At 39.2% G+C, this 26,399-nt stretch overlaps 1 protein-coding gene across 3 annotated transcripts in view; it reads right to left on the bottom strand.

Moving 5' to 3' along the window:
* Positions 1-211: 211 nt before the first annotated feature.
* The window catches only part of IFTAP (intraflagellar transport associated protein), an 85,052-nt gene continuing 58,864 nt past the window's right edge, over positions 212-26,399 (bottom strand). For 2 of the 3 annotated variants that reach the window (XM_074230496.1, XM_074230497.1), the window contains 5 exons: positions 21,966-22,084; positions 19,855-19,926; positions 17,000-17,066; positions 8,699-8,835; positions 212-463 (listed from right to left, as the gene is read on the bottom strand). In XM_074230496.1, coding sequence (XP_074086597.1) covers positions 320-463; positions 8,699-8,835; positions 17,000-17,066; positions 19,855-19,926; positions 21,966-22,084 — 539 coding nt within the window. In that variant the 3' untranslated portion in view covers positions 212-319. The remainder of the gene's footprint in view (positions 464-8,698; positions 8,836-16,999; positions 17,067-19,854; positions 19,927-21,965; positions 22,085-26,399) is intronic. The other variant, XM_074230498.1, reaches the window with a different exon arrangement.

The following is a 26,399-nucleotide window of genomic DNA, read 5'->3' as shown; positions in this document are numbered from 1 at the left end:
CATATTTGGTTCCAATTGAAGTCAACAAATCTGTTAGTGCAATGCCACTCTCTTTCATTTGACTTCTATCTTAGCAGAGAAGCAGTAATCCGGGGGGGGGGGGGGGGGGGGGGCAAAAAGACAAAGACAACACGATCCTTAACCTGGAAGAATTTACATTCTACTGGAGAGAAGTGGGACACACAGACAAAAGAGATACATTTAATCCAGCTCTGTATCATAATGTACAACAGATGTTCTGTCTTTTATTCTAAAATTGCTTGAATAAGAACAAGAGGGAAAAAAGAAACAAACATTATCATAAATCAATAGTTGGTTCTTAGGCCTGCATGTTAGGGCTCAGTCTGCTCAACTTTTCCAGAACTGTTTTCATCTCATCACTGGAGAACTTGGGAGTGAGCATCACATTGTCATAGTCAAAGTCTTCATCAAGTGTGAATGGCTGAACTTCATCTCCAGATACCTAAGATAATAAAGGGAGGAAAGAGACATGTTTCAAATGCAGAAATGATGTTAAAGTAAGATGAAAAAGGTGAAAACATACACTATCTATTAATATTTAATTAAACATTTTCAGATTTCAGAGCACTCTCAACTGATTAAGCTGTTTTTAAGTAAAAGAATAAATTCAATTATTCAATCTGACCTAATTTAAGCCTCTTAATAGGCCCCATTTGTACTATACTGTATTTGAATGATCATTAACTAATTTGGCTCTAGGCAAAGAATTCAAAAGCATCTCCTGCACATATCCATTCCATTTTTACCAGTCACAGAAGCAAGGCTGCAGGGGTATGGGTAAATTAGAATTTATACTAAATTGTGATCATATATGTCCGTGGATCAGTATTATGTCTAAAGTTTTCTTTGACTGACACTTAAAATAAATTGTCTCAATGAAATGCATTCTTTAAGAATGGAAATAATTTGTTTATGTACATATTACCTAGCCTCAGATAACAACTACACCCACTGGGCAAATAAGAGCAGTAAGTGGGAAATTCCAATCACATTGGATTACAAGGTCCAGATGTCTTTTTCCCTATATCCAAACATGAATAATCTATAGTATAGAATTTTTAAATGTAAACAATAAGGGTAGCTGAAAAGAAGTGCAATAAATTATCCTTCCTAATTCCTGATTCATCATCTTTAAAGATGTGTTTAGTAAAAAGAGAATGAACTTAAAAATATTCTCAGTAAATGATCAAGAAGATACTTCTTCAACTCTCGTTGCATCTTCCCCTCAGATCTCTGCAAAGGCACACGTATAACTCAGTGAAAGGGGTAGTATCCCATGTGCAGGGCCACACTAAGGTTGCCACAGCGAGGAAGCCTGGTCAGACAAGAGTATCCAAGAGCATAGAATGGCGATTTCTTGAATGTTGCTGTGGCCACCTGCCAATCGCTGATATCTGGCTCAGAAAGGACTGGATGGTATTAATACTGAAAAAAGGCCATGAGGAGGGCAATCTCCTTCCTCCTTCAATCCCCTCCCAAACCAAGGATCTGCTCATTTGTCCTCCAAGACAACTTTGTAAATCACCATGCCACCCTTGTGAAACCATCTGAGGAACTTGTGCCAAGTGAGGCCAGGTTTCTCTGCCTCTGCCACGGCCACTTATGGAGCCTGTTTCAGTAGTTTTCCTCTTCCCTGAAATGCCAAGTAAAAATCAACTTAGAAAAAGGACAAGGCCAATGCCCTAGATCTTTGTGAGAACATGGTAAAGCGCTCTCATAACCTGTCACAGATGGTAATACTATAACAACAGATCATTAAACCTAAAAGCGGTGTGAGATGCCATCCAATTCAATGTCTTCATTCTACAGATGAGAAATCTGAGCCTCAAAGAAAGGAAATGACTTGCCAAAGTCAGAGAACTATTTACAAAGCCAAGACTTGCAAAGCTAAGGTCTTCCTGCAGCCCAGGCCAAGGTACTTTACAAAAAGGCTCCAGGACATCTCCAGTTTAGCTTCTTTAAGTCTTCACTTCTAGACAGGAGATAAAGCAAGGGAACCAGATTCACTCATTTGAGTCTACTCTGGTCACAACAGGCAAACTGACCACCCAGCAATCATTCTCTGACAGCTACTCCAAAACTGGCAAAAACACACACACACAAAATCAGGCCATGATCTGACCACTTAACTTCTTCCTGTTAGACAGGGCTGCTCTCTTTTTAACAGAAGCATTCCCTAACCTGCTTTCCTTTCAATATTTTCATCCTGACATTTCAATATTTCTTTCCTGGACCACATGTTTTTCTTCATCAGTCATATAGTGATGATCACACCAAAAGTAAGGATTGTTGGGTGGTTAAGTCAGTAAATAGAATTCTAGCAAAAGGATTATTCTCACACACAGACAGCTGATAGTATTCTAAGAGCTGTAAATGTTTTCTCCACTTAGAAAGAAGAGTCATTATCAGCAAATGTTGCTAGATTAATTTCCTGGGCAATCAATTAAAGGATGAAATTAAAAAGTATGCAGCCAAGAACAGTCATAGATTATCATATTTCTGTGCCAAAATATGACACTCAGTAGTTTTTAAACAAGTATAACTGGGGATGTCAGAACTGTGGACATTGTACCAAAGTCAATAAATTCTTTTTGGAAAAGGGTGTTCTAAGGGAAAAAACTATACTAAATTGCAAGACTATCTTCCTTCCTTAGGCACAGATATACTCTTGCTACAGTTTTGGTTGCTCCTTTCATGCTGGAAAATAATTGGAAATTATACAATAAGTGACTGGACTGTTCATACCACTAGCCCTAGGGACCCAACTCAAATTAAACAAAGACAGAAAGGGTCATTATAAACCAAACTACTCACAGCAGTGTGCTTTGTGGGAGTCAAAAGCTAGAAAACCAGCTTCAAATATAATGGTTTATAAATAAAATGGGATATTACTGTAAGGGAAGACTTTATCAATAGGAAGAACTTAGAAAACATGGGAAAATCTATATGAACTGATGCAGAATGTTATCAGGAAAACCAGGAGAACAACATGCCTACAACAATGTAATTGAAAAGATAAACAAAAATGAAGTCAAATGCTAAGTAACTAAAAAAACCAATGAAGGTGATAGTTAACAGAAAGTGAAATATATCTTCACTTTTGCAGCATTTTCTCTTTTCTTACTAGTATTAGATGCATTGGACACATACCCAGCTAGAAGGGTGATGCCGAAAAAAAGTTATCTAACAATTTGCATTTTAATTGTTTTTGTGAACATGCAAATGAAATAAAATTCTTCCCCCACAAGGATGTCTGTGTATGCATTTATATGTGTATGCATGCATAAATATAGACACTGAGATAAATTCAAAGTGAAACTGGATAGAAACGTAATGTCCAGTCTACAGTCTTGTGGCATCCCTAGTGAAAGCCAATGTACCTGTATCTCTTCTTTTGAGGAATGCTTTGGGAGTTCTTCTTTTAAGTTTTAGTTCATTTCAACTGTCTTGTAGGAAGACCTTTAGACTACAAACTGAAATTCTAATTTATTTCAAAAGGAAGAATTTGCACAGTGGAACACTGAATCCCCTGCCATAGAACAAAAAAAACAACTGTGAACCAAGTTATTAACTTGTTATTTTTGCCTAAGGAGCTGAGAGAAATATGTGGATTTCAGGTGTCTAATTTCAGATCTAATTGAAATCTTTGCTGTATACTCTTTGGGAATAGAATTTGTGCACTATTAGCAAAACTGCCAGTTTCCCTAAAATTGCCCATGTGACTTACTCTAACTGCACGGGTGTTAAGGTAAGAATCATTTTCATTCATAGGACTGCATGTCCAAATTAGGGGGAAAGAATTTAATGCTCATATCAATAACAGCAGCATTTAGCTGTAGGTTATTTTGCAGAGAAATGGTCTAAATAAACTATCTGGAGACGAGAACTTTAAAAGTCTATTAAGAATAGGCAAAGCAGTCTTTACTCGGCCCAGAAATGCTAACTAATATTAAAGTACACCAAAGAGCTTCTCCTCTCTGCCCTTTACAGATTACCTTTTCCCCCCTGCTTCTGAATTAAAAGCACGCAATTTTCACCTCCCTAAGGTGAACTCCTTTTGCCCAATAAAACTGGTTGAATGTTCTCAGACTCCCTAGAACACAATAAGCAAGATACAAAGAGAGAATACAAGTCTTCCGAAGAAAACCTGGCTTCAAAGGTAAAATACATCTAAAAACCTTTAACTAAAATCAAGAACAAAATTTAATTGTATCAAATTTCAAAGGTTGGATGAGTATTTTTAAAAAAAATCAATGAGAAAATAATTATTAAAGAGCTCTTCTTTGTCAAGAATTTTATTAAGCACTAGGAATATAAAGACTGAAATTAACAATAGTAGAATCTATATAGCAGTAAAAAGTTTGCAAATGAAACAATTCTTCTCCCCCGAGGAGTGACAACATAGGACAACATGTACCCCGCCTTGGAGAGAAAGAGAGATAACAGAATGTAAATGGGGATAAGGCACTAATAAGTAAGAAGATCATAAAAAGTTTCATTTAGAAGAGGATCCTTCAAACTATTTTCATCTTTTTTAAATTTGTGTTTTGTTTTTCTTTTTTCCTTCTGGTTTTTCTCTTTTTACTCTGATTCTTCTTTCACAGACTAAAATGGAAATTGATACAACACAATTGTACATGTATAATCTCTATCAGAGTATTTACTATCCTAGTGTGGGAGGAAGGAAGGTTAGGAGGGAGAAAACTTCAAAAAAATGAATGTTGAAAATTATCTTTACATAACAATTAGAAAAATAAATTTGAAAGAATATGGAGGGAAAAAAGATGAAGCTTCAACTAAAGTTTAAAAGAAACAAGGGATTCTGCGTGGCCAAGGTGAAAAGGAAATGCATTCAAGGCATCGTAGAAACAAACTATATACTAAAGCACAAAAAAGCAGAAGGTGGAATATCTTCTTTGTGGAAATAATGAGAAGGCTGTTGGGCAAGACCCTGGAATACTGGAAGGGTTGGAGGCTGGAATAGTAGTTTTAAGTCAGATTTTACAGGGTCTTACATGGCAAATGTAAGAATGTACACTTTATAGTAGAAGCAATTGTGATTCACTGCAATTTATAAGCAAGGGGCTGATATAATCAGCCTTGGGCTCTAGGAAACTCCCTTTGGTGAGTGGAGGCTGGGTTGGAGGAGGTAGAGAGGAGAGACAAGATGACCATTGAAGATCATTGCTATGGCCTTTTTGGCTGCCACTTCTCTGGTTTTAGTGTTCTAGTCTAAAGAGTTGGGATGACAAGAACTGCCCCTCTACCTCCCTCACAGGGTCACTCTGGGAATCTAAGGAGTTAAGTAAATAAGGTATTAATAGTATTAGCACTATTGACCTCATGGGCTCACCTATCCCCAACCCTGATCAGTTCCCACTGATTCACTTACTGTCTCTATATTGATGATTCTCAGATCCACATCTCCATCCCAACCTCTCTGCTACTCTCCAATCTCAAATCTCCAAGTACCTTTCAGACATCTTGAGCTGAATGACTAGTAGACATCTCAAATGCAACAAGCCTCAACTGATTTTATTGTCTTTCTCCAAAAACCTTTCCATTTTCCTAACTTTCCTGTTACTGTTCAAGGGTTATCATCATCCTCCAAGTGGACCAAGCTCACCATCTAGGAGTCATCCTCGATTCCTCTCTCTTATCACCGCCCCCCAGTCAAGCTGTTTCCAAGACCAGTCGATTTTACCTCAGCACCATCTCTTACACACACTCCTTCTCCCTTCTGAGCCTGCCACCATCTTGGAGCAGACCCTCATCAACTCACAGCTGGACAACAACCTTCGGGTTGAGCTCCCTGTCACACAGCTGTTTTCCTTGCGAGTTCATCTTCCACTCAGTTGTCAGTGACCTTTCTAATGAGCAGGCCTCACCATCTCACTCTTACTCCAATCCATTCTCATTATGCTGCCACAGTCATTCTCCTTGAGCACAAATTTGATCATGTGAGTCTCCTCTCAACCAAATTCAGTAGCTTCCTATTCCCTTGAGGCTAAAATCTAAAATCCTCTAAAATCCCACATAACCTGGCTCCAACCCATCTCTGCAGCCTCACTGGACCATTGACCCCTTTGCCATACTCTGCAACCCAGGACCTCTCTCTAGCTATCCATACAACATGGCATCTCCCACCTCCAAGACTTTGAAGGTCTCAGAAAATAAAGGCCACTGGACATGCCAGGAATATACTCCCTCACAAAGTCCCTTTCTGCCTCACACACCATCTTTTGCAGGAGCAAAGGTGAGAAGGAAATGCATTTGAGGCATTGTAGAGACAATGAACCCCACCTCCCCAAACATCCCACACTTAACTGTTTGAATTCTCTGTATCTATTCACTTTATATTCATGGTGTCTCTATCTAACCAATATCTGTGGTCTCCTCCATTGGACTATGAGTGCTAGGGCGGGGAAGGCCTGTTTCCTTCTCTGGACTTGTCTCCTTAGATCCTAACAAAGTGGCTGCCATACCGGAGGGCTCAGGAAGTACACATTTATTGAGTGATTCCTAGAGTTCTGTCTGTACATCTTCTAAAGGAGGCTATGGTATTTGTCCTCCCTTTCCAATGTCTAGTAGGACTGGTTGGATTATACTTCCATATGCAAATCATTCCATCCACCCCGCAAACAGATAATACTAAAATAGTAGAACAGATAATACTAAAATAGTAGAAACATTTCCCTAATTTTAGATTTTTTTTTCCTGTTAGAACATGAAATTGGGGAGAATCAGGTTGAACTTCTAATACATTTAACATCTTCAGAACTTCCATTCACCTCATTTCTGTTATTTTTACAATGAGAAAAATAAATACTGGTGTTCTTTCACAGACAATGTGAGGCACTAGAAGAAGAAGGTGGCAGATGCCAAAGGAGACAAGGGCAGAACAGTCATTGGAGCTGTTGTGAATCAAAAAAAGGTTCCCTCCCAAACAATCATAAGGCAGCTCCCCATGTTAAGAAAGGAAAAAAAATCCATCAGAGGCAGTGTGATATAGCCTCCAGATAAGAGATATCTGTCCACAAGCCACAAGTTTGCCAATAATAATAAAAAAAATCATAACTCACATTTACACAGCACTTTATGATTACAAAACACCTTATAGCCTTTAATCTTCATAATTCTGGCAAGGTATATATAAATAGAAGTGCTGCAAATCTGAAAGTTTATATATCCATATGTATATGTATTATGTACATAGAAAGTTATTATTATAATTCTCATTTTACAGATGAGGAAACTGAGGGTCTGAGAAGTTAAATGATTTTTCCCATCACATCATAGAGTCAAAGCTCACAGTGCACACATCAGATGCTGCTAATGCACGAGTTGTTCTTACTATTTTGCTTTTACTAATTGTTTCTTTCAAAAATCACTGGTATAAGTACAGAATTTAGCTAGCATTTTGTCATCTATCTGAAGGGCTCCAGAAATATTTCACCCTTTTTTGCCCAATAACAAAAATCACTTTATAACAATTGTCAAAACTCTGTCAGGTGCTATAACCACTTACTGTTCTAATATATTTTGTAATCATGCTTCACGTCAAGAAAGAGAAATGGTCTATAAAATAAATGGAATCCTGCCAGAAACAACCTTATAATTTGAGCTTCTTGAATCTTGGGGAAGGTAAGATATTCTTAATTAAAAAATGATACTCAAAGGAGACTGTTCCTACCAAGTGGTCTGTCAACCATCTTAAGAGTGTAATAGGAGTTCAAAGCATTCTGGTCTCTTCCCTTGTGACTTGAATAGGACAAAAGTTCCAAGAGGAAGGTCAATTTTAAATTACAATGCACTGACTGCTTCCAATTGAAAAACTGAGCTTCATAATATATCAATTGCACAGAAATTTGCAGAGAAGTTTTTTTTTTAATGTTTCACAGTTAAATTCCCAATAATCATGTACCTCCTACAAACGAGAAATGCTCCTGGGATATTTTTAGGAAACCAATTAATTAAGGAGACCTTAGAAACTCCCTTTCAGAGATTCGGAGTTGGGAGGAACTTAGAGATCCTCTAATCTAGAAACTTGAAACCAGAGGAAGGGAAGTGACTTGTCCAAGGTCACCTGGTCATTCAGGCATTTGTTTCGGACTCAAAAAAAAAGGAATCCCCCCCCCAACAACATGAGGAGTATATAGAAGTCAAACTCTCTCTTGAACCCAAAGAAAAACTGGTTCCTCTTAGGGTCCTGTTTTCAAAGACTTAAACAATGACCTCAAACAAATGACAAAAAGGATATAAGGTCCACAGTGGTAAAAGTTTGCTGTAATTGCAAAATGCAATAAGGAATAAAAAAATGGCAAGGTAAAAACAAAGGTCAGCAAAGAAACTGTCTTTTCTATTGGAGTGTGTGTAGATAAGACTGACTCTCAGCATAATACTATCATAAAGTGAAAATCAGTTTCATGAGAAGTTCCCTACTAAATATGCTAAAATAAATAAGTTTAATATGAATGACAGTGAGGAGGAACAATGAAGTAACTTTAATTTTAAACATCCATAAAGATGGAGGGAAGATGTAAAAATTTTCAAGTCCATACAGTGACCTGTCAAAAAAAACATAGCAAGCCTCAGAATTCTGGTGATCCTCAGGTGTCCACCCCATCCCATACCCCTATGGGGGAAAGAGAAGAGCATGCCCTGGAAGGGAAGGTACCTCCTCCAAATGCCTGGACATTGGTTGCTTTGTTGGCCAAATCTTTGGTTCAGGATGAGAATGCTGGTCAAAAGAAGGAGTATAGCATGAGGCAGAGAAATGGACCTCCTCTTCTACTGCTCCTGGAAGCAGCAACTCTGGGAAACAAAGAAGAGTTCACTTGACCCTTTCACGGAGTACACAACTTCACTAGATCATTTACTAGCCAATAATATTCAAAATAAAACATCACATAGACACTATACACAGACAAGAAGTCTAGTCTAAAGTTCATGATTAAATTCTGATGTAAAATTTAAGTGAGGATCATTTTTACCAAATAAGAAAATTATAATCCACATATTTTTTTATTGCAAGGTGTCAAATTACTTTCTATTCAAAGGAAGAGAATGATTTTCTAAGTGGTTTTGTTTTTAAATGATAGATTGTCCTGCTTCCATGTGTCCTGACACATATACAATAAGAGCTTAATAAATGCTTACTGATTAATTGATAGTATTTTCTAAGTAGTCCACTATAGATTCCTCTATGAGAGCCATGGTCATTCAAAAGATATTAGTCTAGCAATCCACACAGATAAAAAGGAAATAGATAACAAATGTAAATCCCCCATATTGCAACATTCATGTTGGATGGGTAGCCCACTGAGTTAGTCATTCAGGCCAGAGGGATCGATAGAAAGATAGATAGATAGATAGATAGATAGATAGATAGATAGATAGATAGATAGGAAGGAAGGAAGGAAGGAAGGAAGGAAGGAAGGAAGGAAGGAAGGAAGGAAAGAAGGAAGGAAGGAAAGAAGGAAGATACATACACAGGAATATACAGATACAGATGGATACACAGGAATAGACAAATATACACATGTACATGTATTTTATATATGTGAAGTTGGTGTATATGTGTATATGTATATTTTGTGTGTATATGTATATGTTACGTGTATGTTATATGTATGTGTGTATGTATACGTATGTGTGTGTATATGTATATTGGGTATAAATGTCCCAGAAACATACTGAAAATATTCAATGAAATAGATCCAGAATTGAGGAGGAGAAAGAAACAATCTATCTAGACTACAGCATTTTTAGGGACCCCAAGCTGCTCCTTGATTAAAAGAAAAATCTTTTTTTAACATATTTTCCCTGTGATTCTCATGCTCAGAAAGCACAAAAACAAAAATCTCAGACGACTCAAAATCTAGGTGATCTAAAAAATAATGGAAAGACAGGGTGTGACACAACTAATGACAATTTATATTTGAGAACTGCCCTCCCTGCCCCCAAAAGAAACCTAACATTCACACAGACATGGGTTATCAGAAAAGAAACTGGGACAGTCTTACAGTCAGAGTAAGGAATAAGAAATGGATAGTATTGATGTGATCTACTATTTAAAACAACATCATCATCCCAATAGAAAGGTCTCCAGTACACTGGGTACATCTCCTATGGAAGATCTATGGCAGATCATGCACAAGAATCATATAGACTCAAAAGACATGGATTAGTCAGGTGATTCATGGGAAGAAGGATATTTTAGGCCATATCACAATAGGAAGTTATAGGGTCTGAGGGTAGTTAAGGGTTTTCCTATATTCATTTATACTGCATCTTCTTTTTACCCTCTAGTTCTACTCTTCCCATTCCCAAAGAGAGATACAAAGTAAGAGAGGAAAACAAAGTGCTGAATTCATCATGCAACAATCTGGCAATCTCTCAAAAAAGATAATGCTGAAAAATAAGAAAGGCAGAAGCAAAGTACTTTAACTTTCAGCAAAAAAGAAAACTGTCATATTCAAAATGCATGGTCTAATTTTTAGCCCTGGCAAAAAACTGAAACATGTTTTTAGCTTCTTTATCATAGTCTTTCAGAATCAGCGATTGCTATTTATTTTCCAATAGAGCCAACATAAATGAATTGTTTCTTCTTAATTCTACATAGGTCCAAGCAAAGCTGCCATAATGGAAAAACATACACATTCCAGAAAGCTCTCAAAAGGACCGTGGTATGTCAGAGTTGGGATGTCAAATATATGGGGTCTATTCCCTTCCTGGTCAGAAACTCTACTACGTCCTCGGCATCCATGACCTCTGATGACAGGAAACTCCATTCTAATTTTAGATGGGGAATTTCTTTTCCTTATATTGAGGGGAAAAAAAGTCTGGCTCTCAGCAAATTTCATCCATTGTTCCTAGTTTCTCCTCTCTGGTACAATGGAAAATGAGAGAGGGTGAAAACCTGAAATGGTTTTCTTCCTTGGTTTGAACTTCTCTGGAATAGTTCGCAGTCACAAGACATATTTAGTGATCCACAACTGGCCCTGTCCAGGATGATGCTACTGAGCTAGGGATGATCCTAATTAAGTCACTAATTAAGTTTTTAGAGAAGGTGATTAATGAAGAGGAATGCCTTGGTTGCTGCCAATGGCAGAATGAATAGGGAGATAACAGAGCAAGTACTGATATCGGAACAGAGACTTACTAGAAATGCACCTTGCTTCCCATCGTGAAAAACATCTTTTCCAATTGTACAATTACATGTTGCTCAGTCTCCAGGACTACAGGGCACAGTTGTGTGGGTAGGGAACCCAGAATAACCTACTTTCTTTGGAACTAGGTAGGACCGTGGCAGTTCTGCTTGTTTTTCTTTCCTTTTCTTACACTGATAGCTCAGTGGAAAGCAGTTGGGTTATCCAGAAGGGGGATGAGCTGTCTCATTATGAGGGTCAGTCAAGCAGAGGGGGTAAAGAAGATTCATGCTCGAGTAGGAATTGAATTAAGCAACATCTCTGAAGTTCCATACAACTCAGAGTCAGCTAATGTTGTCTGTCTCCAAGCACGGCTCCTGGGACCAAGTGAATAGAAAGGCAGGGATTCTTAACATGGGGCCTAGGTCCTTTTTTTTTTTTTTAATAGAATGATAAATACGTTTCAAAATAACTGATTTCCTTTTATATCAATCAAATAAAAGTCAGTTTAAGAAGTTGGCTTTTTATACAGCCAGGTGCTATGTTCAGGCTAAAAAGAACTGCAGGCCTTACTATGAGAAACAGTCCTTTAAAGAAAAAGGCCAGTGTGGCACAGAGGAATGACTCCTGGCCATGGAGTCGGAGTGCCTCAGCTCAACTCTGAGACTCAACTGGATGACAAATGTGGCATATAAACTCTCTGGACCCAGATGATGAAATCAAAACTATCTATACTCATATGAAAAATTGCTCTAAATCATTATTGATAAGAGAAATGCAAATTAGAGCATCTCTGAGGTATCATCTCACACCTCTCAGATTGGCTAATATGACCAGAAAAGATAATGATCAATGCTGGAGGAGATGTGGGAAATCTGGGACATTGATGCATTGTTGGTAGAGCTGTGAACTCATCCAGCCTTTCTGGAGAGCAATCTGTAATTATGCCTAAAGGACAATAAAAATGTGTATACCCTTTGATCCGGTTATATAGCATTACTAGGTCTGTATCCCAAAGAGATCACAAAAAAGAGTAAAAATCCCACATGCACAAAAATATTCATAGCAGCTCTGTTTATAGTAGCAAAGAATTGGAAATCAAGGGGATATTCATCAACTGGGGAATAGCTGAATAAATTGTGGTATATGAATGTGATGGAACACTATTGTTCTAGATAAACTCATGAAGGACAGGATTTCAGAAAAGTCTGGAAAAATTTGCATGAATTGATGCTAAATGAGAAGAGCAGAAGCACAAGAACATAATATACCTTAACAACAATATAGGGCAATGATCAACCCTGATGGACAAGCTCACTGCATCAGTGCAATGATCAGGGACAATTTTAGGGGATCTGTGATGGAGAATGCTATCTGTATCCAGAGAAGGATCTGTGGAGTTTGAATGAAGACCAAAAATTATTATCTTCAATTTTTAAAAGTTGTCATATATATTATGCAATTTTTCTATCTCTAATGCTTTCTTTCTTCCTTTTGAATATGTTTTTTTTTCTTTTAACACAGTCAACTTAGATCTATATGTCACGGAAGCAAATATAAAGACTACATTGGAGTGCCTTCTTTGGGGGGAGAGGGGAGGGAGGAAGAAAAAAATGGTCGAAAAATAAATAAATAATACATTTTTTGGAGCTCAGTTTCCTTATGCAAAATGGAGACCAGAACAGAACCTGTCTCACAGGGTGCTGTGAGGATCAAATGAGATAATATTTCTGAAGCATTCAGCACAGTTTTGGACAATGTGTAGTAGGTTCTGTATAGATACTTATTCTCTTCTGCCCCTCTTCCCAAGATTCCCAGCTCTAGCTCTGGAGCAATACCTCCAGAGATATAAAAAACACAGTAAAGTATTTGTTTGGTTTTTGTTTTTGCTTTTGCTGTTTGCTGAAGGTTACACAGTAAGTAGCTGGAGTTGGATTTGACCAATTTAAACTGCTTTGGAGTAAAAAGAACTGTCACTGATGGGTCTAATATTGTATGGAGTTATTACTGATACCCTTTCAAAAGTGGTAAATTCTGAAACAGATAAAGTTTATTTTTAATCTTGTATTTATTTATGTTGGATGATCTCACTTGCTTGCAAAAAAAAAAGGATCTGAGGCAGCATATTAAAAAAAACACATAGAAAAAGTACAAATACTCATTTAAAATCATCACTACAAGTCATTTGAAAAAAATTTTCTCTTGTTTTCCCTCACCTTCAAAAGGTGATCATAACTATTTTTGAGTATGCAAAGTCCTAGACCTTTCAATTTATCTAAATATTTCTTCCTGATTTTTTTGAAAAAAAGAAAAAAAGAGGAAATTGAATGTGGGTGATATAAAAGCCATTTTTGCACAAAATCAAAGCCTCTACTATGTGTAGACCAAACCTGTCCCAGAAGATGAAAAGTGTGTATCTGGATCCTGCCTATATCAAGGAGATTCATTATAGAACTATGGACAAATCATCAAATCTTTCTATTTCCTTATCTCCAAATGTATGACTAGGCAAACTCTCTCTCAAAGGGAATGATTAATGAATGGTTACTTTGGGATTCCAGAATATACAATGATATATATGATGGTCTTTTGAAGTTTATTCTCTATTTGGATGTCCCACATACAATTCATTTAATACCCAATCTGCATCAAGTAATGTCAAGAAATCCCCATGATATTTCACCTTCTTAAGGTCTTCAAAAATTCATTAGGAGGGCAGAATTTTTTTCTAATGATGTAACTGAACTATTTTTTTAAGCAGTGGAAAAAAAAACAGATTTACAATTCAACATACATTATTAAGTGCTTACTGCAAGCAAGGATCTGCCTATATGCAAAGAAATCAATAATCCCTGCCGTCAAAAAGCCTATATTCTACAGATATTCTGAATAGTCATAAAAGTATAATTCAGGCACTATTTGTACAAGGAAGATAAAAGATAAGAATATCATGAATACCTTAGACTAATTTAAGTTGTAAATAGATATTAATAAACAGTAAAGAGAAAGTATTCCTCGGTTTTCACATCTCTGGTTTGGCATGAAAAGATACTTGGGGGGTGGCTAGGTGGTGCAGTGGATAAAGCACCAGCCCTGGAGTCAGGAGTACCTGAGTTCAAATCCGGTCTCAGACACTTAATAATTACCTAGCTGTGTGGCCTTGGACAAGCCACTTAACCCCATTTGCCTTGCAAAAACCTAAAAAAAAAATACTTGGGTTGGTGACATTATCAATAAAGAGAAGCCACAAGGATGACTGACTACCTACTCATCCAACAAAGTCCTGCTACAATATTTCTAGCACCAAAGGGCCTGATCCTGCCCACTCTGGTCTAGCAGGGGACCCACAATTGACATGTACAACAATGCTAACATGGAAACCAGCACAATTCAGGGAAATAGACCTCAAAAAAAAGACCAGTTCATCCCCACAAGAGGGTCAAAAACAGATGAAAAGAAGAGATCTTCCTCCCTTAAAGGGCTTCAGTAAAATACTAACATTTACTGTAAATAAGAAGGACTTTGCTGGTAAATCTTGGGAAGAGGGGCAGAAGGGATTAAGTATCTATACAGAACTGACTACACATTGTCCGAAACTGTGCTGAACGCTTCAGAAATATTATCTCATTTGATCCTCACAGCATCCTGTGAGACAGGTTCTGTTCTGGTCTCCATTTTACATGAGGAAACTGAGACCCAGAAAATTTATTTTTTTTTTACAAATTCTTTTCTCCCCTCCCTCCCTTCCCTCCCCATAACAGAAGACACTCCAACATAGGCTTTATATTTATTTCCATGATACACATAGATCCAAGTTGAATTTGTTAAAAGAAAAAACATTCAAAAGGAAGAAAGAAAGCATTAGAGATAGAAAAAATACATAATTCGTATGACAACTTTTAAAAATTGAAAATAATAATCTTTGGTTTTTCATTCAAACTCCACAGATCCTTCTCTGGATGCAGATGGCATTGACCACCTCATCTGGGGTATACATGGCCATTCTATCATCACCAATTCCATCAGGTTTAACTAGTCTGCCTTAAATCCAAAGGGGAAAAAGCATCTCTAGCAAGTCCCAAAGCAAGGCAGAACAGGTTTGACCATCAGCCTAGCTTCAGGTGACTGACAGTACAATGAATGACCCTGCCCAAGGGGGTTTGTGTTCATGCTTCCTCTCCACCAGAGAATCCAGAAAGAGGAATAGAACATGAAAAGAGATTCATGAGCCTGAATGCAGAAAAGATTTTGTGCTAGAAACAAGTACAGGAAAGGGTAGGAAAACAATATGCAAGCCACTTCTTTGTCACCCCAGGCAAAAGCTGCTGCTTAAATAATAACAACAGAATCTAATCAGCCAGCCTTCCAGATGCCAAAATCATTCAGTCAGTTGCCTATTTAAAATGTCCCCATCTGAAATAAATAGCTCCTTCTGCTCAAATTCCTGAAGGTACCAATACAAATGAGGCTCAAATGGTGATTGTCCAAGGTGCAGGTTATTCATTTTTTTTTCTAATGACACAACTTGTACATAAAGAAAATCACCCAAGTCCTAGTGGTCTTTTTAATCATTGTAACAATGCAGCAGTACCTAGTTCACTTTTCTAAAGGTTTTTTCCAAAGTTCTTCCCCCCCAGGATAAAAAGATGATGACTCCCTCATTCTAAACAGGTGAGAGATGGATTAATCCAAGTGGTTTTGTCCCATAATTGCAGCAGGGTCTCTTAGCTGCTTCCAAGAAGGACAATAGCATGAAGCCCTCTTTAGGAGAAAACAAGGAGGAGTAAATTAAGAGAGCAGATTATGAAAGCAAAGAATTCCTAAATATTTTGAGGCAACTTGAAAAGAAAAAATAAAGTAAAAAAGATACTCTGTGTAAGGATAATAACAATAAAGAACAGCTAGCCTTCCCCTAGCACCTTATAAATATCTCCTTCGATCCTCATAATAACCCTGGGAAGAAGGTGCTTGTGATCATTCCTACTTTATGGTTGAGGAAACTGAAGCAGATAGAGGGAAAGGGACTAGCCCAGGGTCAAACATCGAGGTTGTGTCTCAGGCAGAATTCAAATCTCCAGATCTTCCTGACTTCTGGTCCAGGGCTTTGTGCACTCTGACGCCCCTGTCCATGTGATATAATAAATCAAATAACAATGTCACATTTAATATACATAAAACTCTTGTCAACACCAATCAATAATAATAATAATCTCATCACTGGCAGAAAATAAAAATCAGAAAATCTCTCTCACACTGATATCCTCATTATTATCTCCTCCTTAATTGTATACAATAGCAGTGATAATAACACATATTTATAGTGATTGTGTCTACAATGCACATTATTATAAGAAGATAGTATTTCATCTGATCTTCACCATATGCTCTGAATTAGATATTCTAAGTGAAGAATTCCCATTTTATAAATAAGGAAACTGAGGCTCAGGGTCACAGAGCTAATGGAATCTTCTAAATATCTGAGTTGACCTGGTCCAGAGACTGGCCAGAAATAGCGAAAACTTGTGCATCTAATGAAAGTGCTAATAATGTGAGTCATGGGAGGTGACTTATCTCAGAAGGCATTATGAACTTCAGGAAAACATGAATGTCTAGGATAAATCTTAAGGCCAAGAAAAATCCCTGAAAACAGAAAGGACATTCCTGCACCTTGAACTAGAACTCTGATTACTCAAAGTGGTTTTATTAGTTCAAAGTTTATTATCTCCATGGAAAGCAGAGAAGATGTCTTGCTAAGCAAAAGAAGGCTACATCAAGGTTTGTTAGTTTGTAAGAACAATCCAAGAAGGAGGGCAAGAGAGAAAGCAAACCTGGGCACAACTTGTGGTGAGTCTCTTCATCCATGTCAAAATCTTCCAAATCTAGGAAATTGTCTACCTAGAGGGGAAAAAAATAAATCTATTTTTATGTAGATATTGAATGAGAGAGAGAGACAGAGAGAGAGGGAAAGAGTCAGAGTCAGAGAGAGAGAGTCAGAAGAGACATAGAGAAAGAGTCAGAATCAGAGAGAACACAGAGGACAGAGGCAGAGATAGTCATAGACAGGTAGAGAGAGAGACAGAGATAGAGAGTGAAAGAGAGCTAGAAGAGGAGAGAGAGAGAGAGAGAGACAGAGAGACAGAGAGACAGAGAGACAGAGAGAGACAGAGACAGAGACAAACAGAAAACCAAGAGAGACAAAGAGACAGAGATGAGAGAAAGACACTGACAGAAATAAATAAGAGATCAAGAGAGAGAGACCAACTATCCTAGTGAATACTCTAGCAAAAATAAAGAAATCCAGCTCAGCCAAGTTTCCCAAATGAGCAGCAGACTTCACTTTTCTCCTCCAATTTGGGGGCAAAGCTAGAAGTCCTCCTGTCCAGTCTGCCTTTCTTAGATGGCCAAAGCATCTCTGCAGCTGTGAGATAGGCTGGGGCCTCACCAGGCTGCCCTTCTGACTCTCGCCTTTATCTCCCAAGCCCCAGAAAACTACTTCAGCCCAGCCACTCACTGAACTCCCAGATTTCCCACTCTGAAAGTAGGCTGCAGCCCTGCTGCATCCCCTCTGCTTGACAGCCAATGCCCAGGGAAGTCCCATCTTCCTTCCTCTGCAGGCTGCCCTCCTCTCTTCCCTCCTCATCCCTAGCAGTTTACTCTGCTGTGGTCCCCTCCTCCATTTCAAGGTAAGCCCCTCAAATGTATGCCTGTCTTTCTTTCTACTTGTCTTTGCTCTAGCACAGGACCTAACATGTGGCAAGTAATTAATAAATGTTTGCTGACTTGTTGAGCTGACAAATAAAACCTTTGGAGTATCTGCACTGAAGAAAAAAGATGCTTCTCCTTTGAAAGGGACACATCCCCTGAATCTGTCTCTGCTTTGGGGAGAGGGGAGATGGCCTCTGCATTGCCTTTCAGCTCGATTGCAAATTGGTAAAGGCAGCGTGGAATAGGAGACATCATGCTGGACCTGGATTCAGGAATCCGACACTCAGACGTTTATCTAGAGGGCAGTCCTGGTCCTCAGAGGCCATGCTAAACCTCCCCTAGGTCCCCTGGAAAAACGGGACAACTGCAGCAAATGACCTCCAAGATGGCAATGGCATGAGGATCTAGAACACTGGCAAGGAGCTCTGGGCCCATTCAAGGTACCTTTGAAATGAGAGCTCTTGTTCTTCTCTCTGGGTTCCATCTTGGTCTATGGGTCTATAGACCATCTTGGTCTAACAATCAGAACTCTCCATGCTGGGGTGGGGGGAATCCAGACCCAGGGCTTGGCTGCCCACTATGGACATGGGGGCCCAAAGAGCCCCCAGTTCTTGGTGGTGATAAATTGAACAGCATCTGCCAGAGGTCCCCGAGGCTCCACAGTGGCTTCTTGAGGACTCTGCCAGTCTCCATTTAGCATTTACAAGACCTTTTTCATTAGTTCTCGCAATACCCCTGTGAGGCAGGTGTTCTTCCCCTTTTATGGAAAAGGAAACTGAGTCTGAGAGAGTTAAGTGATTTTTCGAGGGTCACATAAATAAGTCAGTGTCTGAGGCAAGAGCTCTGCCAAATAAAACACCCTGCTTCAGGAAGAGAATATGAAAGATGAGAAGAGCAAAAGAAAACCATGTGTTCTCTCACACAAATACAACTACAAATGTCTTTGAAGTAAAATGTAGAGCAAATGACCTTTAGAGACATAATGGTAGCACATCACCGAAAAATAAATATTACAGGTGAAATATCACCTCTCACAACACACAGACAAAATGAGAACATTTCCAACCTCATCTAATTCATTTCAGGGAATACCCGAAGGTGAAAATGATCAAATGATTTTGCCGCTTGCAAGCATAAGACCTATGGGAGTAAAGACGAAAGCCCCCTCCTCACCTCCTTGAGAAACAGCTTATTCATGACAAAACACTTTGCAATGGCAGTTATGACCTCCCAAATAGTATTAGGCTTTGTAAAAATACACAACCCTGACACTTTTTCATCAGCCCACTATTTCTCAGACAACAATAGGACGTTGCTTTAAAATCCTAAAAATAACTGGTCACATCTTTGTTTTTTCTTTCCATGCTTAACTGCAGTCATTTGTGGGCATCCAAGAGGCATTTCCCCTCCATTTATTTTCAATGTAAATGTTTTTGGGGAATAGTTGGAATAGTTTAGGCAATTGTGAGGTTTCTGTATGTCTCAGTCAGTATATTCTCTAGGAAACAAGAGTCACTTTACCCTATCACAAGCAAATCCTTCACTCTACCGCACATCTAGGAAGGAGAGCCCTCAACTCAAACCAACTCCAAAACAAAATGCTGTTGTTCACTGGTTTTAGTTCTATCTGACTCTTCATGACCCTATTGGGGTTTCCTTGGCAAAGATACTGGAATGGTTTACTATTTACTTCTCCAGCTCACTTTACAGAGGAGAAACTGAGGCACAGGACAAATGACTTTCCCCAGAGTCACTACTGCTGATAAATGACTGAGGCTGGATTTGAACTCAGGTCCTCCTGACACCAGGCCTGACTCCATATCCACTTTGTCACCTGGCTGCCTGAACACAAAATAAAGATCATTAAAACAATTTTAAAAAGAAAAATAAATGAAAGCTGCTTATGCCCAAGTCTGCCTGAGATTAAGCAAAGGAACTCTGTAATATAATGACTGAAAAACAATTAATCATGCCTCACCTTCAGCTTTCCTGCACGATTTAGGTCCCCTTGAATGGAAATGCCAACTTTCTGGCCTTCATCAATCATGATCTGTAAATACAATAAGAAGAGAAAGATGGGAAATGCAACAGCCAAAGCCACACACCTCTCTCCAAAGGCCAGGTCAGCCTTCCCTTCTCTGCCCTGCTCATTAGATGTGCTGGTGGGTCCACCTCACTAAGTAGCAGCAGAAGCCCCAGGAGGGGCTTCCTGAATCCTGGCTCCTCCTTCTGTTTCCCCTAACTCATCCACAGCAGAAGAAGTCTCAGGTACCTAAACTTCTCCTATGTCCAAGGGGAATAATACAAGGAATAATGAAAGAACAAATGAGAAAATACAAAGGCAACATTTTTAGTTTCTTGGGGCTTTCCAGAGTGAATCCAAAGTCCTTCTCCCTAAATGCCCTCAAGGGCCTAATGCAATAATCCAAGAGTTTCTAGAATGCCTACCACTCAGAAACATGCATTGCCATTAGAACTCTGCACCTGCTCCTTCTTCCCCTCCCTAGCTCCCAACTCTGGTAGAGGGTAGGATAATAAGTACTGCTTTATATAAAAAAAAGAAAGAAAAAAGATCTCTGCATCCACCAAAAAAAAAGGCAGTGGGACAATCTATAATCTTAAATCCCATGAGTTCTCACCTGGTCTAGCTTCTACTGCTAAATAAATAAATAAATAAAGGTCATTGTTGTTATTTGAAAAACAGATTTTTTTCATACAACCTTTTTTTCTGACCTTTTGCAAAACTACTCTGTGATTATAACTAGACCACCATGTGCAATCCCAGCCACAAGATTCCAAAACAGAAAAAGAAAAAGAAAATTAACATGCTTAAAGAAACAAGCCTTCTTGGCAATAAGAGATAAGAATGAAGTTCACAAAAGCATGAAGAATATAGATTTGGTTGCCAAATCTGGAAACAGTAAAATAAGAATGTCCTTTGAAGCAGGAGGTTTTTAAGACCATAAAATAGTGAGTTTCATTTTTCTACTCTAGATTGCTAACACAGTAGAACTCATTACTGTAAGTAAATAGGCAAATTAATAATGGGTTCGAGTGAAAATCCTACATGGGAGAGTCCTCATAGGTTTTGGAGGAAGTCTACAGGGGCATCCATAGCCACTGGAGAGTGACATTTTAGAGCAGTATAAAGAACCTCCTTGTTTCTGGTCATGGACCGACCCCTGGCTTGTGAGGCCTAAGTATCTCTTCTCAGAATAATGATTTAAAAATTTTTAAGTACATTATATGGCATTACAAAGGAAGTCAATTATATTGTCATAAAATTAATAATTTTTTTAAGAAACAAATTCATGGACTCGAGCTTAAGCACTCTAGCTTTACAAGGTAACCATGTGAGAATAGATCATGTTCCAATCCTAATTAGTGGATCAGGGAGGCCTTTTATTAAGCACCTGGGATGAACCAGAGACTAAATGAGAATTGAGAAGGCAAAATGAAATAATCCTCGTGTTCAAAAAGCTCCCTTTCTCCTAGACACAGCTCCATATATAGGACAATACCTACATCATATGCTCAAAAGTGCAGAAGGCAGGCACCTGTAGCCAGAGGAAGATTCAGGAAAGGTGGGATGGTGTGGAGCTTTCGAGAGGCAAAAGTAAGGAGAAAGACTATTCCTGCCCTAGAGGCAATCAGGACAAAGTCCTGGTGATGTATTAGAAATTCAGAGTCAGATTTGAATCCCAATCCCAATTCTGAAACTATGGTCACTTCCAAAGCTATGAAAAAGAAGAGGCTTGAGCCAGGCCAGGGCCAGGCAGCCCTGACTGTACTTGTCATATATCATGGCACCTGCTGGGGGGGGGGGGTGGCTTCAGGACTCTGACCCCAGCTCACATCTGGACTACCATCTGCCAAGAAGTGATCTCACTGATCTTCCCCTGACCCCTGGCAGATACCACATCTGGCTGGCTCCCATACCACACACCTGACACTGATTACTAAGGACAAATCTTGTTATTGCTATTTTACAGATAAGAAAACGAAGGTTCCAGAACAATCCCTGGCTCTCCAGCCCAGGTGTCCTGCCTCTGACTCCAGAGAAAGAAAGGTGTACATAGTATTTATTACCTGCTCTTCCTCCAGAGACTGTGAGGCAGGATAGCATGAAAGGTTGGGAAGCAGGAACTGGGCAAAGTTGTTTTCTGCAGAGTCTGTTCCAGACCTTTGGTTCTTGATCACTTGATGATCTAGAAGGACAAATGAGTTTACATTAGAATCTTCCTCTAGGAACAGTCAGATGGCGCAGTGGATAGAGCACCAGTCCTGGAAACAAGAGGTCTTGAATTCAAATCCAGCCTCAGACACTTAATAATCACCTAGCTGCATGACCTTGGGCAAGTCATTTAATCCCATTGCCTTGCAAAAAACAAACAAAAAGAGAATCCTCCTCTAGACCCTATTGACAAGTGATCTTTTCATTATGTAACACCTTTCTTCTAAACATTTCAAAGTGTTTCATAAGTATATCACTTATGGTATGACTACTTCTTATGAATTCTACTGATTGGTAATGAAATAAAAGCATGTGAAGAGATCATTTGCTCTTGTCCCAAGAAAACAATATAACTAAACTTCCCTCTTAGTATAAGAAAGTATAATAAAAAGCATTTCTGAGATACTACCTGACATCTCTCAGACTAGCCAATATGATCAGAAAAGACAATGATCAATACAGGAAGGGTTATGGGAAATCTGGGACACTAATACATTGTTGGTGGAGCTCTGAACTCATCCATCCTTTCGGGAGAGCAATTTGGAATTACACCCAAAGGGCAACAAAAATGTGCATACCCTATGATCCAGCAATACCACTGCTGGGTATATAACCTGAAAAGATGATGAAAAAGGGTAAAAACATCATTTGTACAAAAATATTCATAGCAGCCCTGTTTGTGGTGGCAAAACATTGGAAATCAAGTCAATGTCCTTCAATTGGGGAAAGATTTAACAAGCTGTGGTATATGTAGGTGATGGAACACTATTGTTCTAGTAGATACCAGGAGGGATGGGAATTCAGGGAAGCCTGGAAGGATTTGCATGAACTGATGCTGAGTGAGATGAGCAGAACCAGAAAAACATTGTACACCCTAACAGCAACAGAGGGGCAATGATCAACCTTGATGGACTTGCTCATTCCATCAGTACAACAATCAGGCACAATCTGCAATGGATAATATCATCTGTATCCAGAGAAAGAATTAAGGACTTTGAACAAAGACCAAGGACTATTACCTTTAATTTAGAAAAAAAAAGCCATTAACATTATGTAATTCTGCTATCTCTTATACTTTATTTTTCTTCCTTAAGGATATGATTTCTCTCTCATCACATTCAGTTTGGACCAATGTATACCAAGGAACCAATGTAAAGACTAACAGAATGCCTTCTGTGGAGGTGGGGGGAGGGAAGCAAAATTAGGGGGAAAATTGTAAAACTAAAAATAAATAAAATCTTTCTTTAAAAAAGTATACTAATTCCTTCTTATAAGCAAGACATCATTGTGTAACTGCCAGGGAAAGGGAAAGAAAACCATTTAGCCTTTTTTTAGGATGTTCAAGCAAAATGATTCCACAGGTTCCTTTAGCAGCACACCCAGACTTACCAGCCTCTATAGTAACAAATGTGAACTTCACCTAAGTTACTCTTCTCCAAGTGTCAATGAAACATCACATCTGTACTGATTCACTGAAGAAGTAAAATACAAATTCACTGTAGAAGTAGAAATCAATACCAGTGGCTGCTGAAAAATTAACACCCCAATCCAAAGGGGGTCAAACAGTGATCTGGAGACCACTGTGTGACACCCAACTCTTCCACTACTACCAAGTCTTCTAACAGAAATATAAAGGGACAATGCAATTTGATCACTTTGGCCATGGCTGGTAACATGGATTTTGGGGTTTTCTTTTTCTAATATGAACACTAAATGAATCTGCATGACCCCTTGTGCAGGATCACCTGATTATCTCTGCCTCATTCTACTCTTAGTATGTGTGCCACCAAAGAGTAGAACACAAATGTTTAATCTCGAAATAGAACTAGGAATGGAAACTTCAACTTAAAGAATTCAACAACCCATCAAATCAAAATTTTCAATGTACTTTCTGGGATCAAGAAAGCTGAGTTTAACTCCTGAAATGAAGGGCACGTGTTTTCTCAAACTGCATACAATACTCCCCCAGTAGCTAATCAATGACAACATGAATGATTAATGATAAAAAGAACAGTGATAGAATAATGACTGAGATCTGCCCCAAGGCTGGTTTAGCAGTACTTCTTAAAATGAGAAGAATGAGATGATAGTCAACAGAGAGAAATATAAATAGAAAAAACTGGGTCCAGATGTGGGTTCTGTTTCTTGTTCCCAGGCTCCTTTATCAATCCTCATTGGTAACATGAAGGAGTTGGACTAAATGATCTCTAAGGCCCTTTGAGTTCTAAATCTGTCATCTTATTATCCTAATAGCTTACATTTACAAAGCAATATAAGATTTACAAGATACTTTCTTCTCTAGGGAAGAGGTGGTACAGTATAAAGCACTGGCCCTGGAGTCAGGAGAATCTGAATTCAACTCCAACCTCAGCCACTTAATAATAACTGTATGACTTTGGCCAAGTCACTTAACTCCACTGCCTTGCCAAAAAAAAAAAAAAGAATTAGCCTGGGATACATAGTGTAAATACTTTATTCCCATTCTACAGATTAAAGGCAGCTAGGTGGCACAGCAGATAGAGTGCCAGAGAAAGTCAGGAAGACATGAGTTCAAATCTTACTTGCTAGTTGTGTGATCCTAGACAAGTCACTTCATCCTATTTTCCTCAGTTTTCTCTTCTGTAAAATGACCTGGAGAAGGAAGTAATAACCCACCTTGGTACCTTTGGCAAGAAAATCTCCACAAGGGATCGCAAAAAGTTGGACACAACTACAGATGAAGAAACTGAGGCTCAGAGTGACCTGACTAGGATTACCTACCTTGCAAGTGGCAAAAGAAGGACTCAAAATTAAGTCTTCTGACACTTAGAACCAGTATTCTTAGCACTCCACCATATAACTTCCCATAAGGAAATGTCTTTCTGAATAACCATGTCCATTGTCTCACCTTGTTAATTTATTGTAAGATTACTTCTCTTCAATGAATCCTTCAAAATATTGACATAGTTTGTCCCCAGAGAGCCACTGACCTTTAGCACTTCTTTTGTAAAGGGTAATAATTATATTACAGTTAGTTAATTCTGGTGGGGGGGGATCAGAATTCCCTCTAGCTTTTTAATATAATTTTTTTTAGCCAAACAAAGGTAAGTCAGATCTTGCATACAGTCATACAGCATTGCTCTTAGTTGATGTGGGACAAAGTCACATTGTAGAGTTGAATGACCTCAGAAGGTAATTTCTTTTGATCCATTTACTCCCAACATAGAAATGGGACCTGTAATCTTGGAGTTTGTGGTAAATAAGGAGGGTGACAACCTTGATATGCACCACTTAGACTTTCAGAAAGATGATTTCAAAAAAAGTTCAGAGAAAATATAGTCATAGTCCTTTGACCTGAGGCTTTTTTTAAAAAGGGAAGTTGGGGGGGGGGCGGAACCAAGATGGCGACAAGAGAGGATCGTGTCTTAGGCGCTCTCTCATAAAACTTCTAAACCGGGGCAGCTAGGTGGCGTAAGTGGATAAAGCACCAGCCTTGGAGTCTGGAGTACCTGGGTTCAAATCCAGTCTCAGACACTTAATAATTCCCTAGCTGTGTGGCCTTGGGCAAGCCACTTAACTCCATTTGCCTTGCAAAAACCTAAAAAAAAAAAAACCCACTTCTAAACTAAGGACTCTAACTAAATTTTCAAGAGACAGAACCCACAGAGGGACCCAGTGAGGCAGTTCTCCTACTCAGGGTAACCTGGAAAAGAGCAGAAAGGCTCTGCTCCCCGGGGTTGGAGGGGTGGCCTGCCAGAGGACTTCAGCCCTCCCCCCCCAGGCAGTCCCAGGGCACTGGGAGCCCTGGCTCACAGCAGCAGGGGAGTTTCCTGACCTATGCCCCAGAGAGTACCGGGCACAAAGTGGGGGAACAGCGGGGGACCTCTGCCAGAGGAACACGTGGAGCCCAACCCTCAGGGCACACAGCAAGCAGCTTGGTGTTTCCCCAGCCCTGATCCAGGAAACAGAAGCAGGCGGAGCCAGTAAGCAGGAGCCCCCAGGGCATGAGCCCATTGAGCTGAGGGAGGGGAGTGAAGAGAGAGAGACTGCAGAGACTGTCCTCTGCCCCTGGAACAGGACTCTGGGGCTCTGACCACATCAGATCCTGATCCTAGTCTAGGCCCCCCATAGAACAGCAGCGGCCCCCCCACCTCAGCCCCGTGGCAGAGGGGGGAGCTTATGGTCATTCACAGACCAGTAGGGAGGACAGAGCCTCACACACTGAGACCCTTGTGGGAGTGTGCCAAAAGCTCAGGAAGCACCCGCAAAACAGGCTCAGGATGGGAAAATGGGCAAGCAGAGAAACAAGA

This window comes from Macrotis lagotis, chromosome 3, assembly GCF_037893015.1.
Source record: "Macrotis lagotis isolate mMagLag1 chromosome 3, bilby.v1.9.chrom.fasta, whole genome shotgun sequence".
NCBI classification, from domain to species: domain Eukaryota; kingdom Metazoa; phylum Chordata; class Mammalia; order Peramelemorphia; family Peramelidae; genus Macrotis; species Macrotis lagotis.
The sequence above is the reverse complement of the archived record's forward strand: the minus strand, read 5'-3'. Positions and strand labels throughout refer to the sequence as shown.